Below are 14,064 nucleotides of genomic sequence, written 5' to 3'. Positions count from 1 at the left end.
ACATTTTGGTAGCAGCGTTCTGGTAGCTTCTTAATATTCCATGTGACATAATTTACCTAAGCTTCTCTCTCTGCCTTAGACATAACTTCCATAACTTTCCTGTGATAAAGCAAACCCTGTGACACGGACAGGGGGTCTGTCTTTGGAACTGTTTTCCAGTGGCAAAGTGGGCATTTGTTGAGGTTTTGATGCATATTGAGAATTCATTTTCCAGAAATGCACACCATCCAGATCCAAAGAGTGGTTTGTCTGGGATGCCCACCTCCTCAGTCATCGCTTTCTTCTTCATCCACCTCACCAGGCAGGCACTGCACACTGTGCAGTATTGTCAACATTGGCATTGTTGCAACTCATTCTGCCATGCCTTTGACAACCTGCTTGGGCCGGTTCACCCATTCTGGAAGCTTCAGCTTTTACCTGAATGTCAAAACACAGCCCCAGCCTCTCCCTTTGTATGACTAACTAATATTCCATTGCATGGATTGACAGGTGATAAGCATCCAGACTACCTCCATTTTGTCACTGTGAGCCTGGCTGCTCTGAACATGTGTGAGCAGCTGTGCTTCTGCTTCTTTTGGGTGTATTCACGGGAGTGGAACTTTGGGATCATAGGGCAATTTTATGTCTCACTTTTCAAGGGAATGCTATTTCATAGAATTTCCCTCAACTCTCATCAATCAAAAGAATTGACCCCCACCCCCTAGCAATGTATGAAACACTCCATCTCCCAAAGCTGGGGGTTCAAATCCAGGACTTCTGAGTCCACAACCTGCTTCTTTGTGCAGCCCACAGTGCTGACAGTCACCTCCATCTCTGAGGTCATTTCACAGATGCCCAGGCCAGGAGCTTGTTCAAGCCTACTCAGCAACAAAGGGACACCCGAGATCAGCATTCAGAGTTCCAGCCTACCCCAGATTCTGTTTTTCAGTCCCCTCTAGGACTGGGAATTGAACCTAGTACCTTAAGCATGCCAGGCAAATGCTCTACCACTAAGGGTTCCCAGTTTATCCTAAATAGTAAAGAGGGGAGGGGAGAGGAGGGGAGGGGAGAGAGGAGAGAAGAGGAAGAAGGGAAGGAAGGAGAGTCGAGGGAGGAAGGGGGAGGAGGAAAGAGGGGTAAAAGAAGGAAGGAGTGAAGGGGAAAGAAAGGAGGGGGAAAGGGAGGCAGGCAGGGAAGCGGTGGAGAAAGAAAGAGGGGACGGGAAAGGGGAGGGGAGGAGAGGAGGAAGGAAGGAAGATGGGGAAAGAGGAACGGAAGCTCCCGTGTTCCTAGGGATGCTCCCAGCCTCCCAAGGCTCCCTCCTCCCATCTTTGGGGGCTTCCATTCTGTCTCCCGGAACCTTCCACTAAGCCATCTACCCTGAAGAATGATCGAAAAGCTCTTTTATTTACTTTGGCTCTATATTTTCACATTTTCACGGCGGAAAGAAAGAGAAAATTATTCTTATTTTCTTTTTCAGCCTTTTCCAACCTTAAGCCATTTTACAAACCCGTGCAGAGCAGGGTCCTAGGCAGGAACAGGAGGATCTGGAGCAGGGGGCGGGGCCTCTCCTAGCAGAGCAGCCGCAAGGGGCGGAGCCTCCTGAGTGGGCGGGGCTGATACAAGGGGCGTGGGTGGCGCAGGGACCAAAGCGGATGCCGGCGCCGCTGTAGCCCACCAGGCGGGGCGTGCTGGGGAAGGTCTTGCGCATGCGTATGCATTTCTCCTGGTCGATGCACAGGGTGTTGGCCTTGATCGCCAGCTCTTGCTCCAGCCGGGACTTGGATATCACCAGCAGCTGCAGCGTGTCCTGCGTCTTACGCAGCCTCAGCCTTAGCGTCTGTAGGGTGTCATCGATGGTGAACACCTCGTTCAGGAGCCTGCGGTGGGGCAGAGAGAAGCCTCAGTTACCTTTCATCACAGCCGCAGCAGGGACGGTGCCCAGGGGCGGGTACTTCAATGAGCACGTCCTCATGTCTGGAAGGGAGGACAGATGGACGAGCACCCGCAGAGGGTTACAGAGGCCGATGGCATGAAGGAGAGAAGTGGGATGGCACACAGAGGACAGAATCTGGCAATAAATTAACCAGCGACTTGGCTCAGGGCTGGGTACTTCCGCTCCTGGTGGTCTGTCCAAAGGGACTGAAGTCAGGGTTTCACCCCAGAGGCTCACAACAGCGCTCTGCACCGGGGCCCAGAGGTGGGAACAACTCGAATGCTCCTTGACGGAGGGATGAACAAAATATGGCATAGTTGCACCGTGAAAAACTATTCAGCTATAATACAAATGAATTTTATTCTGTGAGTTTTGGGGGGGTTGTATGTCTCTTAAGACAGGGTGTGGTGTGGTGTGTAGCTCCTGAACTCAGACTATCCTGCCTCAGCCTCAGGCACACCCAGCCTGTTGCTGTCTTGATTGGTCTTGCCCTTGCTCTTCCCCTGCCCTTCCCTTCCCACTTCCCTCCTTCCCTTCCCCTTCCCCTTTATAGTACAGATAGCCTAAACTCTGTATCAGAGGATGACGTCCAATACCTGCTCCTCCTTCCTTCCTCTCCCCAGTGCTGAGATTATAGGCATGAGCCACCATGCCCCTCTCTATTTTTTATTTATTTATTTATTTATTTTGAGACAGGGTCTCCCTGTAGCCCCAGCTGACCTGGAACTCTAGCTAGACCAGGCTGGCCTTGAATTCACAGAGATCTGCCTGCCTCTGCCTCCCAAGTGCTGGGATTAAAGGCTTGTGCCACCTTGTTTCAAAAAAAAACTAAAAGAATTTTTAAATTTATTTTTCTTTTATGTGTATGAGTGCATTGTCTAAAAGTATGTAAGCGCACCTGTGTTGTGCAATCAGAAGGTGTCTGTCAGATTCCCTGGAACTAGAGTTACACACAGTTGTTAGCCACCATGTGGGTGCTGGGAACTGAACCCAGGTCGTCTGCAAGAGCAGCCAGTGCTCTTAACCACTGAGCCATCTTTCCAGCCCCTATTCTGTGTATTTTAAAGGGGGAAGGGGGAGCATTTGGAAAGTGAAACCAAGGTCTTTGCAGGGAACACACAGGGCCAGCCTCATTTATATAGGAACTCAGGTGCATGATGGCTCTTGCTCGGGCCTCCTTTACCAGCTGGGACACCCATCCGTGCTGTGTTAGCTCCCCTTGATTCATAGGTCCACACCTCAGAGAATTATGGTTCCTAACCAATGGGAGCCACCTCTCCTGGGAAGAGAGCCTCTCCCAGCAGCCCATAGCCAATGGTCCACTGACTCAGAGGTGGTCCCTGTCACACAGTGGAAAGGACCTGGGAGTGGACTCTGAGCCCCAGAGTCTGAGGGCAATCTGAGACCAGTTCCCATATTGTCCCACACCCCCTCTCCTCAGGCTCTGATTCTGCAGAACTTTAGAAGCACTGGAAAAGGGCTTCCTAAGGAGGGGACTTTGCAGCAAAGAAAAAATATGAGAATGACCCTACTTTGGTCCCCAGTACCCCATAAAAAGAAAAGCAAGCAAACAGCAATTGAGCAGGAAAGAAAGAAAAAAGATGGAGGCCAAGACCAGAGTGATGACCTACAAGGAATGGACCCCGGGATTTCTGCAAGTACCAGAAGCCAGAGTGAGGCATGGCACTATCCCCTACACTCACAAGGCCTCCTTTCTGGAGCCTTGTGTAAACTTTCCATTTCCTATTGTCAACAGAAACCAGTCCCCTTAGCTAAGCAGAGTGGATGTGATCTAGCCAGTCAGGAAAGACTTGGGCTTTTCCCAGGGACTTAAAGGAGAAAGGAGGGAGATGAGCTGCATGCAAGCTAGGGCTTCTTCGGTGAAGTCCTAGAACAACTGAGGGTCTGGGGCTGTGCGCTTGCTCCTGCTGCTAACAACTGACATCTCCTTGGCCTGTCACAGGCAGCAGGAGGGTTTCCTGAGCAGAGGTGTTGCTAAGGGTGTGTACTAGGGGTGAGGGAGCTGTGAGTGGGACAGGCAGGGTGGAACCTAGAACTCTGGGCCTACAATCCAGATTGCAAGGTCTAATTCTCAGACCCAGGCCTCCCTGCTGCAGCCAGCCTGGCAGGAACGAAGATATTTTAAAGAGACACTTGTGTCCCTTTCTTTGGCTACCAGACTATTGAAACAGTGGCCCCCAAGAAACTGGAATTTCCCCCCAGGAGTCCCATGCTGAAAGAAGGAAAAAAACTGAAGCCTTGTGCCTGCCAGAGGACTCTGTCTGCCAGGAAGAGATTTCGCACAGTTCTGACTGCCTGTCAGGCCACCTTACAGGAGAGAATGGAGCCCAGGCAATGATGCTGGGTAAGACCTCAGCTTGACCAGGGCTGTTCAGCTACACTTACTTCTTGCCCTCTATTTAAACCAAAACCTTATATCAAGACTATGAAGATAGACTTGGGGTTGGGGATGGAGGGGGTACTGCACCTCTTTAATTGTTCCCCTTCCAGTGTGGCCACATTGAATAATTCTCATCTCTGCTTTTCACTATTGTTGTCTCTTCAATTGGCCTATGACAAATGGGTAGATGAGCTTAGCTTGATAGGACTGCCCTGGCCCAAGCTCTGACCTTGACAACTCCAGCAACACTGAAGCTTCAGAGATCTAACTCTTCTCCTCCTGTACCCCAAGTCATCCCACTCCATCCCCACTCACTTGAACTGCGGGATGTCCCTGCAGAGCTCCAGGTTGGGCCGCCAGGTCCGGCATGCCAGCCTGGTGTGGGCTACCTTCAGTGACACTCCTTGGCCATGATGGCTCTTTCCAGCAACATGATGGTGTTCTCTGCCTGGAAGATCTCCTGCAGTGTCTGTGGGGACCAGGAGGCTGTCACCACCCATCAGGACTCTCTCACCTCCTCTGCATTAGGGGGGGAGCTGAGGTCACCTTAGGGACCTCCAGTCTAGTGTTTAAATCACTCCCCATGCACACTCTGAACACCTTTGGGACAGGGACCTCACAGTGATAGGGCTAACCTTGGGAAACTGCTGCCACATCTCTGCTCATTGAGACACTGAGCACTGAGGCTAGGCTAGTACCAAGGCTAGTTTTGATTTTGCAAACAGTTGGGGTGGGGGGCTAACTAAGCACGAGAGATGACAGTAGCAGGAGAGAAGCCAGCTAAACCACAGCGCCCTTGAGAGCATCAGAATTCCCAACAAATAGCAGCGTGTGTCCTAAGGAGAGTGGCAGAGTGTTAATGCTTGCTCTGCAAGTTGTGTATGTATCAAACCCTCACCCCAGAGTACTAGCTCGTGGAAGATGATTAGGTCATGAGGTGGGGACTCTCATGATCTAGACTAGTGCCCTCAGAAGGAACCGGAGTGCTACCTCAATTTTTATCATGCAAGAAACAAGATCAGGGCTGAAGAGATGGCTCAGTGGTTAAGAGCACTGAGTGCTCTTGTAGAGAACCCGGGTTTGATTCCCAGCACCCACATAGTGGCTATGAACTGTCCTTAACTCCAGTTCCAGGGGATTCCGAAACCCTCTTCTGACCTCTGAGGCATTGCACAACACAGGTGCACTCATATACATGCAGGCAATACACTTATACACATAAAATAAAAATAAATAAATAATTTTTTTTAAAAAAGAAACAAGATCAGCAATTCAGTTACCCAGAAGGCAGCCCCATCCCGACCCCAGCCAGGCTGTTAGAAATGAATTTCCTTGTTTTGAGATCTTGCTATGTATCCCAGGCTGGCCTGGAACTCATGATCTGTCTTAGCCCCCAAAAGCCTGAGATTACAAGCATATGCCACCATGTCTGGGTGAAATTCACTGTTTATAAACTACCCTGTCTATGCTGCTTTGTTATAACAACCCAAACAGTCCAAGACAGACCCCATTTACAGCTTGGGACACACTGACACTCAAAATGATATAATCATGGGCTGATAAGATGGGTCATTGGCTAAAGGAGCTTGCCACCTAGACTGGCAACCTGAGTTTGGTTCCTGAGGGCTTCACATGGTGGAAGGAGAGAACTGATTCCCACAAGTTGTTCTCTGACTTCCCCCAGGGTCTTGCTATGTAGCCTAGGCTGCCCCCAAACTCAAGTTAACCCTCCAGAGAGCTTGAATTACAGTCATGCACCGCATACCTGGCCTGTAAAGTGTCTCTTCTAAAAAGTCATTTTTTTTCCCATTGAAGTAATTCTATTTAAAACAATATGTAGAGTAATTAGAGTTCAGGTGGATTTGCAAAACTGGTAAGGTGGCTGTGGCGTGTCCTTAGGTCCATATATAAGTCAGAGGAAAGAATCCAGGTGGAGCTGTACCAGTGGTGACAAAGGAGACAAGGATGGGAGGGCCAGGGGGCCATGTGGAGCCTCTTTCCTCCTGTCCCCTCCTGTCCCTTCTCAGACCCCACCCTAGGACCCACCGTTGGTGATTTCTTCACATGCCTTCTACTCCTTGACTACACTTCTTGATCAGACCTGTCCATGGGTTTTCCAGAACACTGGGGTTTTCCAGGACCTTTTCTACCAGAGCCCTCTGATGACTCACCCCCTGGGCATATCTGCCCACACCCAGGTGGGTGTGCATGCTGCCAAAAAAAATGTTCTCCACAGCCTCTTATCTAGCTTGTTACTCCAAAGTAGGAATTAAAACCACACACACTCCATGGAGGGGCAGCCCTTGCTGTCTAGCCAAGCGCTGGAAGCCGAGTGTCTCCAGAGCCCCCAGGGGAGAGATCCAGTCTCCATTAAGCCCCAAAAGGCAGGATGTAGCCATCAGTGTGGGCTGGCCAAGGGCAGAGAGAGAGCAGCTGTGCCTTCTGGCTGAGGGAGGAAATCAGTGGGACCTTTACTCAGAACAGGAGAGGACCCTGATGAGGCCTTCCTGGACAACAAGCCAGTACACTGAGACCACAGAGGTCCTGCATGTCTCTGCACATCCACCCTGGGTGCACTGAAGGACATCAGCCCTGAAACCACCAGGGGACAGAGACAGTGGAGATGTTTATGTAGTCTCACTTATAGTTGGTGACTGCCAGCTGCAATAAAGGCCTTCACTGTGTCACATACACACAGCCACTGGTCTTCATTGGTGCCAAGGGAGGAAAATATGAAGCAGGATGTGCTACCATTTGAAAGGGAAATGTCCCCCACAGGTTCCTGTGTTTGAACACTTGGTCTCTATCTGGTGGTGCTGTGAGAGGAGGGCCTGGCTGGTAGAAGCTGGTCCCTGGGGATGGGCCTTAGAAGGTCTAACCTAGTCCTGGTCCAGGTCTTGTTCTCTGTTTCTGCTCTTACTGCCAACTGAGGTGCTGGGACACATGCCCCTGCCACACACCCTCCTGGCACGGTAGGCTAAACCCTCTGAAACTGTGAGCTAGAATAACCCTCTCCTCCCGTAACTTACTTCTGTCTGGTATTTTGTCATAGCAAAAGGTAAGGATGATCTTTTTTGAGATCATTTCCAACCCAAGCATGTAAACAGCATAAATATTGGTAAGGGCACATCTAAATCAAGAGACACACATCAACAATCAAAATAGGTGTCCTGGAGAAAGTACTGCTAGTGATAAAAGTGATCAGGGATTTCACACAAACAGTGTATGCCATGTGCAAATGATAAACTCATGCCTCTTCATCAGGGTGAAAAGAAAAAAAACTCCCTCCACCCTAAGAGATTGTTTCCTTTCAGTTGGATGTAATGGCCCACACCTGTTATTCCAGCATTTGGAAGGTAGAGACTGGAGGACCAGGAGTTCAAGGCTATCCTCAGTGAAGGTGAGGCCAACCTGGGCCCCATGAGACCCTGACTCAAAAATAAATAAAAAGGGCCTTCAAGACGCTTCAGCAGGTGAAGGTGCTTGCTGCCAAGTCTGATTACCTGAGTTGGATCCCAGGACCCCTATGCTGGAAGGAGAGCACTGACTCCAGCAAGTTGCTCTCTGATCTCCACAAGCACAGTGTGGCACACGCCATGCCCCCATAAGATAAATAAACATAAGGCATTAAAAATAAATTTTCCTTTTAAAATAATCTTTTTAGTTTTTTTTTTTAAAGAGAAGAATACAGTTTTTAAAAATATTATCTAATGAGCTAGGACCCCTATGCTGGAAGGAGAGCACTGACTCCAGCAAGTTGCTCTCTGATCTCCACAAGCACAGTGTGGCACACGCCATGCCCCCATAAGATAAATAAACATAAGGCATTAAAAATAAATTTTCCTTTTAAAATAATCTTTTTAGTTTTTTTTTTTAAAGAGAAGAATACAGTTTTTAAAAATATTATCTAATGAGCTGGGCGTGGTGGCTCACACCTTTAATCCCAGCACTTGGGAGGCAGAAGCAGGCGGATCCCTGTGAGTTCAAGGCCAGCCTGGTCTACATAGTGAGTTCCGTGCCAGCTGGGGCTACAGAGAGACCCTGTCTCAAAAAAAACAAAAACCAACCAACAAACAAAAAGTATATATATATAATCTAACGGTAAAAGTCAGTTTTGACTTTTCTTGGCTGAACTTTGTAATGACCTGGAGAGTCTTCAAAACTCCTGCAGCCCAGCTCTGCCCCACAGAGGTTCTGGAACATCTCAAATGTGAGCTGCAGCCTGGGCCTCAGGACTTTGCAGAAGCCCCAGGGTGACTCAGTTCAGCCAGAATCCAGAACCAGGGGCAGGTGATAGAGAGTCTATAAGACTTAAGGGGACTCAGCAGGAAGGGGCTGTGTGTGAGGGGTGGTAGCATGTCCAGGCTGGCTGTCTGTCCAAGCAGGGAGCCCCGAGTGGGGTACAAGGAGTCATGGTTTTTTAGATATGTGCATGGTGACCCACAGGTACCTCAGGCAAGGGAACTGGCACAGGGGAGCTGCCTCCACCCAGGGCTTACAGGTTTCTAGCGGAAACATGTGGACAAGTTATGCAATTCTGAAACCCCAGCCCCCAAGTCCAGACTCTACAGACCCCTCAGGCAGGAGGAAGCTAGGAGCCCAGGAGGCCTCGAGAGGGGAGGCATGGACAGTTGACGCAAGCTCCCGAGCTCAGGAGCCTCTGACTCCAGGTGCCTGTTAAATGCATGTAACGTGGGTGCACACACACACAGTGTCTCAAACACTCTGTCTCTTTTGCAATTACCTACCCACCTGTCCCCAGAGCTGGGATACCCCCATATTCACATCAAATGGAATAGGTTTCAGGGCATGGTGACACACATATATAATCCCAGCATTCCAGAGGATTGCAAGTTCAGAAAACCCAAGCAGGCTTTCACCACAGGGCCTTTGTACAAGTTGTCATCTGTGCCTGAGATTCTTTCCAGAGATGCACAGAGCTCATTTCCCAAACCTACTTCAGGCTGTGGCTATGATGCCTAGAAGGCTTTCTCTGCACCCCATTAAACAAGACCTCCAAAACTTAGCAATTAATGTGAGCTTACAGTTTACAGTCACACTCAGAGCAGGGATCCATGCCCAGCAGTAGGACCCAGGCAAGCACATCTTGTGACATGCTTTAAGCCAGCCATGGCACCGCTCTCTCTGCCCACTCCAGACCTGGTTATACTACAAACACGCAAACCCCCACACAGAGCTGGCATCTTGGCCCCAAGTTCTGAGGGGTTTCCCTGGAATGTTCATCTTTCTGTTCCACAAAGCTGGGGAAAGAGGCTTCAAGGCACAGCTTGTCTCATCTCAGAGGCTGGGCGGGACTGCTGGGGATAGGCTGCAGGGTGGGGGGTCACCCCATGGGCGGAGTCTTGGCACCCTGGGTCAAGCAGCTGCCAGGCCTTCCTTGCCCTGGCTGGGAGCAGGAACTCAGTTGGTTAGGAGGTGGCACGAGGGAGAGGGGCCCTGGTTTCTCTCCTCCGCATACCCACGAGGCAGATTGCCTGTCACTCAAGACAAGGCACCCAGAAGGGAGTATCCTAAGCCTCTCTCAGTGCTGTGCATCTGGGGACAAGTCACTTATCTCCCTAAAACCCCCTTGCTGTCAAACAGAGATATAGCCTCATATGAGCTACTGTTCGACTTACTGTGTGACCGTGTATAGCTCCCAACCTATCTGAGCCTCCTGTATTCTGCACTCAGCATCTACAGAGCCCTCCCTCCTTAGGGGCCAGACACTTCAGGGTACATTTTCTTTTGTTTAGGAAACTGGTAGAGCTGTGATAACTCATGGTGTTGTGGTGAGGGTTAAATGAGATGGTGTATGTGGCATGTTAATTTTATATGTCGACAGGTCTGGACTGGGGGGTATTTAGAGGGCTGGTAAAAACATTCCAGGATGTGTCTGTGAGCGTGTTATGGAATAGTTGCATCGGTATTGATGGACCAAATGGGCATGCCCAGTGTGTATGGGCCTCATCTGATCCACTAAAGGCCCTCATTGCACAAAAGTGCTGAGAAAAGGCAGAGTCCCTGATTGAGCTGCCCCGGACTCCAGAGTTCCTTGCTTTGACACTCAAGTGGGAATTTACACTGCTGACACTAAACACACTGCTCATGTGTAGGGGAATAAGAGTTTATTCTGAGCTAAATATGAAGTGACTACTGCCTCGGAACCACGAGTTCAAAGCAGTGGAAACAGTTACGGGAACTTTTTATTGTCATAAACAAAGCAGTCATGGATACAATGCATTCACCACATACATTGCTGGGAACACCAGGATAGGCAGGTTACGGCGACGTGGGGAAAGCTCTGCTGCAGCTTGCAGGTGCTGTCTGATGACAGTCTTAGCTTCTGGGCTAGTAGATACTAGAGTTTGGGTTTGCTAAGCTGATACATTCCAAAGGTTTCACCTGATAGTCACAAGGATGTCAGCTCAGACAAGAGGTGGGCAAGGAACAGCTACTGAGGGGACCTAGCCCAAGATACTTTGATTCCAGTTCTACAATGTTCCAGCTCTCCGCAATCAGGAAGCCTTGCAGACGCTTCAGTATAACCACTTTGGTCTGGAAGCTTCAGTTCACAACATCATCTACCAGCTTGTGGGTATTTTCTTCTTCCTTTTCTGTCTTCCTCCTCCTCCTCCTCCTCTTCCCCCTCCTCCTCCTCCTCCTCCTCTTATTTTTTTTTTTCAGACAGGGTCTCCTTGTAGCCCCAGCTGTCCTGGAACTCACTATGTAGACCAGGCTGGCCTTGAACTCACAAAGATCTACCTGCCTCTGCTTCTTCTTCTTCTTTTCCTCTTCCTCCTCCTCCCCCTCCTCCCCACCTTCTCCTCCTCCTTCTCCTCTTTCTCCTCTTCCTTCTCTTCTTTTGGTTTTTGAGACAGAGTCTCCCTGTAGCCCTAACTTGCTATGTAGACCAGGCTGGCCTCCATCTCACAATACACCTGCCTTTTACTCCCAAGGGCTGGGATTAAAGACATGTGCCCTTATTTCTCCATTGAGTCATCTCTCTGGCCCCTTTCTTTCTTTCTTGAAACACGGTCTTACTCTGTAGCCCAGGCTGGCCTAGAACTCTTAGTGATCATTCTGCCTCAGCTTTCCAAGTGTCCAAGTGCTGGGATTGCAATCATGCAGCACCATATCTGACTGTTTTCTTTGTGTCTTCAAGTCGGCACCCTCCAGATGCTGGGGACTCAACTTGGCCCTTGTAGTACAAGAGCAGCCTGATAACATGGAAGTGGGTGTGGCTGAGTTCCAATAAAACTTTATAAAACCAGGTAGAGGACCAGAATAAGGCCCTTTAGCCTGTTAGTCCACAACCCCCTTGCTACAAATCATCACAGAGGGAGTCATGATACCTCAAAGTTACAGGCCTAATGTTCCTCTGGTTTCTGGGGTTCAGAGAATAGTTATGCTAGAGCCTTGCTACTCAAAGTGTGGTTCAGGAACCAGCAGCATCGCTGGACTCTGAGAGTTGGTTGGAAATGCAGAATCTCACCTCCCCCCATCTCCCAGCCTAGACCTGCTGTCAGGATCTGCATGCTAACAAAGTCCTCAGGTGATTGGCCTGCATGGTCAAGGACAAACACAGGGTTGGATTTGTGGTTTAAAGCAGATCTCCAGGTATGTTTGAAAGACAAAGGGACAGGCTAGGGACAGGAGGACCCACATCAGTGTGGTCAGGAGAGAGCAAAAGGAACAAGGCCACTGGGATACCTCAAAGGTAGATGGGGAGGGGCTTGATAACTCACAAACTGTGCAGAGTAAGGTGGAGCCACCAAGATCAGAAGGAACCTTCTAGAAGGGAGGCCTGGGTGCCACCAACCTGTGACCAGATGGGTACCCCCTCTGCTACTTGTGGCCTTAGAAAACTGCTGAGCTTCTCTGAGCCTGTTTCCCACATGTACCTTGGCAACACTGAGCAAGGCCGAGAAGTCAGCTTCTCCTTTCTCCTTCCATCCCAGCCCACCTGCAGCCCTGGTAGAAGATTGGCTGGAGACAAGCTCCCCGTGAATGGGGCTGTCAAGGTCAGAGCTGTGGTGCAGTTTGGTGGCAGAGCATTAGCCAGGCATGTGCAAAGCCCCAAGTTCCATCCTTGCGCAATGGAGACTGTCTGGCCTTGTAGGGAATGTGGAAGGCAGTGATCCTGTCCACCTCAGAGGAAACCAACCTTGCTCAGTGGAAAAGTGCACAGCTCTTCGCAGCTGGAATACAAATCCAGTGCTGGCTTTGAGAGGAGGGATACGTCTGACAGGGCTGCCTGCTCTATAAAGCTGTCTGCCTGCATCTTGTCTTGTGACAGCAGAGAAAGTCTCCAAGGCCGGGAACTGAGTTTTGATGTGGAGGGAGAGGATGGATTTAGCAGCTCTAGCCGGCTGCCAGCCTCTTCCAGCCTTGTGCAATCTCGTAAATTTATGGTTTTCCAAACTGCACAAAGCCAAGCATTTCCAAGGAGATGCCTGGTTTGCTCCGGGAAGACTCCCCAGCTGGGAAAGGGGCAGGCAGTCTCAAATCATTTTTTGGGTCAAATGGTGGGAGATTTTCAAGTTTGCCCAAACCCAGGACCAGAGAAGAGAGAGGGATGACTCAAGGAAACCTGACCAGGAATTCAGTACATGGCTGCTCCTGAACTTGCTCTTAAAAGTGGGCATTCTGGGGGCTGGGGAGGTGGCTCAGAAGGCAAGAGAATTTGCTTTGAAAGCATGAAGACATGAGTTCAAATCCTCAACACTTACATGAAAAGCTAGATGTGGTCCTGTGGGTGCCTGTAACCCTGTGCTGGAGAGGGAGGGGGCAAAGACGGGAGGATCGCTGGGGCTTGCTGGCTGCCAGCCTAGTTCCAGGTTCAGTAAGAGAGTCTCTTAGAACAAAGCAGAGCATGATAGAGCAGGACAGCCAGTATCATCCTCTGGCCTCCAAGTGCGCGCACGCGCACACCACAACCCTCACCCCTGTACTTGTCCCCAGACATTGACAAACAGCACTGGGAGTAACTTTGGGCTGAAAATGACTGCTTCAAGTGGGCAGGTGCTGAGCAAACCCCATCACAGCTGGATAACCATTCCTATGCACACAATGCCAGAATGCCAGCTGTCAACAGCAGCCTGGAGTAGGAGTCCCCAAATCCCTAGAGCTCTTTGGAAATGGAATGGTGTGCAGGCCAAAGGTGCTTACTGCCAAACCTAAGGACAAGGTAGAAAGAGAGAGCTGACTCCCAAAAGTTGTTCTCTAACTTCCACATGTGCACTATGGTATGCCCTCCTCTAACAATAAACACATGTAAAAATAAAAAGAAATGGGGTGAGGGAGAAGACTGCCTGCTTTGGTGAAAATTCGTGGAAACCCACTATCTCCGGCCTTCAAGGGGGATCCACCTAACACTCACTATAATATTTATATTTTTTCTTTTTTTTTTTTTTTTTTTTTTTTTTTTTTTTTTTTTTTGAGACAAGGTCTTATGTAGCCCAGAATGACCTCAACCTTGCTACATAGCCAAGGATGGTCTTGAGTTTCTGATCCTCCTGCCTTCACCTCCCATGTGCTGGGATTATAGGCAGGTACCACCATCCTGTTTTTATGCAGCACTGAGGATCAAATGCAGGGCTTTTTGTATGCTCGGCAAGTACTCTACCAACTCAGGTACATGCCTGGGGAAAACCTGAGAGAACTTTAGTTGACCATAACTAACCAAGTCACTAAGACTCCCTGGAGGTGGAGCCAGCCATCTTCATGTCCCTAACACACAGCTAAG

General features: G+C 49.6%; 1 protein-coding gene across 1 annotated transcript in view; it reads right to left on the bottom strand.

The window, feature by feature from the left end:
• Nucleotides 1-1,397: 1,397 nt before the first annotated feature.
• Tekt5 (tektin 5) overlaps nt 1,398-14,064 on the bottom strand; it is a 38,577-nt gene continuing 25,910 nt past the window's right edge. The window contains 3 exon segments of the mRNA XM_008829938.2: nt 1,398-1,859; nt 4,632-4,716; nt 4,719-4,785. Coding sequence (XP_008828160.1) covers nt 1,472-1,859; nt 4,632-4,716; nt 4,719-4,785 — 540 coding nt within the window. The 3' untranslated portion in view covers nt 1,398-1,471.

Source organism: Nannospalax galili, unplaced genomic scaffold, assembly GCF_000622305.1.
Source record: "Nannospalax galili isolate Female #2095 unplaced genomic scaffold, S.galili_v1.0 scaffold32, whole genome shotgun sequence".
In the NCBI taxonomy this organism is placed as follows: Eukaryota; Metazoa; Chordata; class Mammalia; order Rodentia; family Spalacidae; genus Nannospalax; species Nannospalax galili.
The sequence above is the reverse complement of the archived record's forward strand: the minus strand, read 5'-3'. Positions and strand labels throughout refer to the sequence as shown.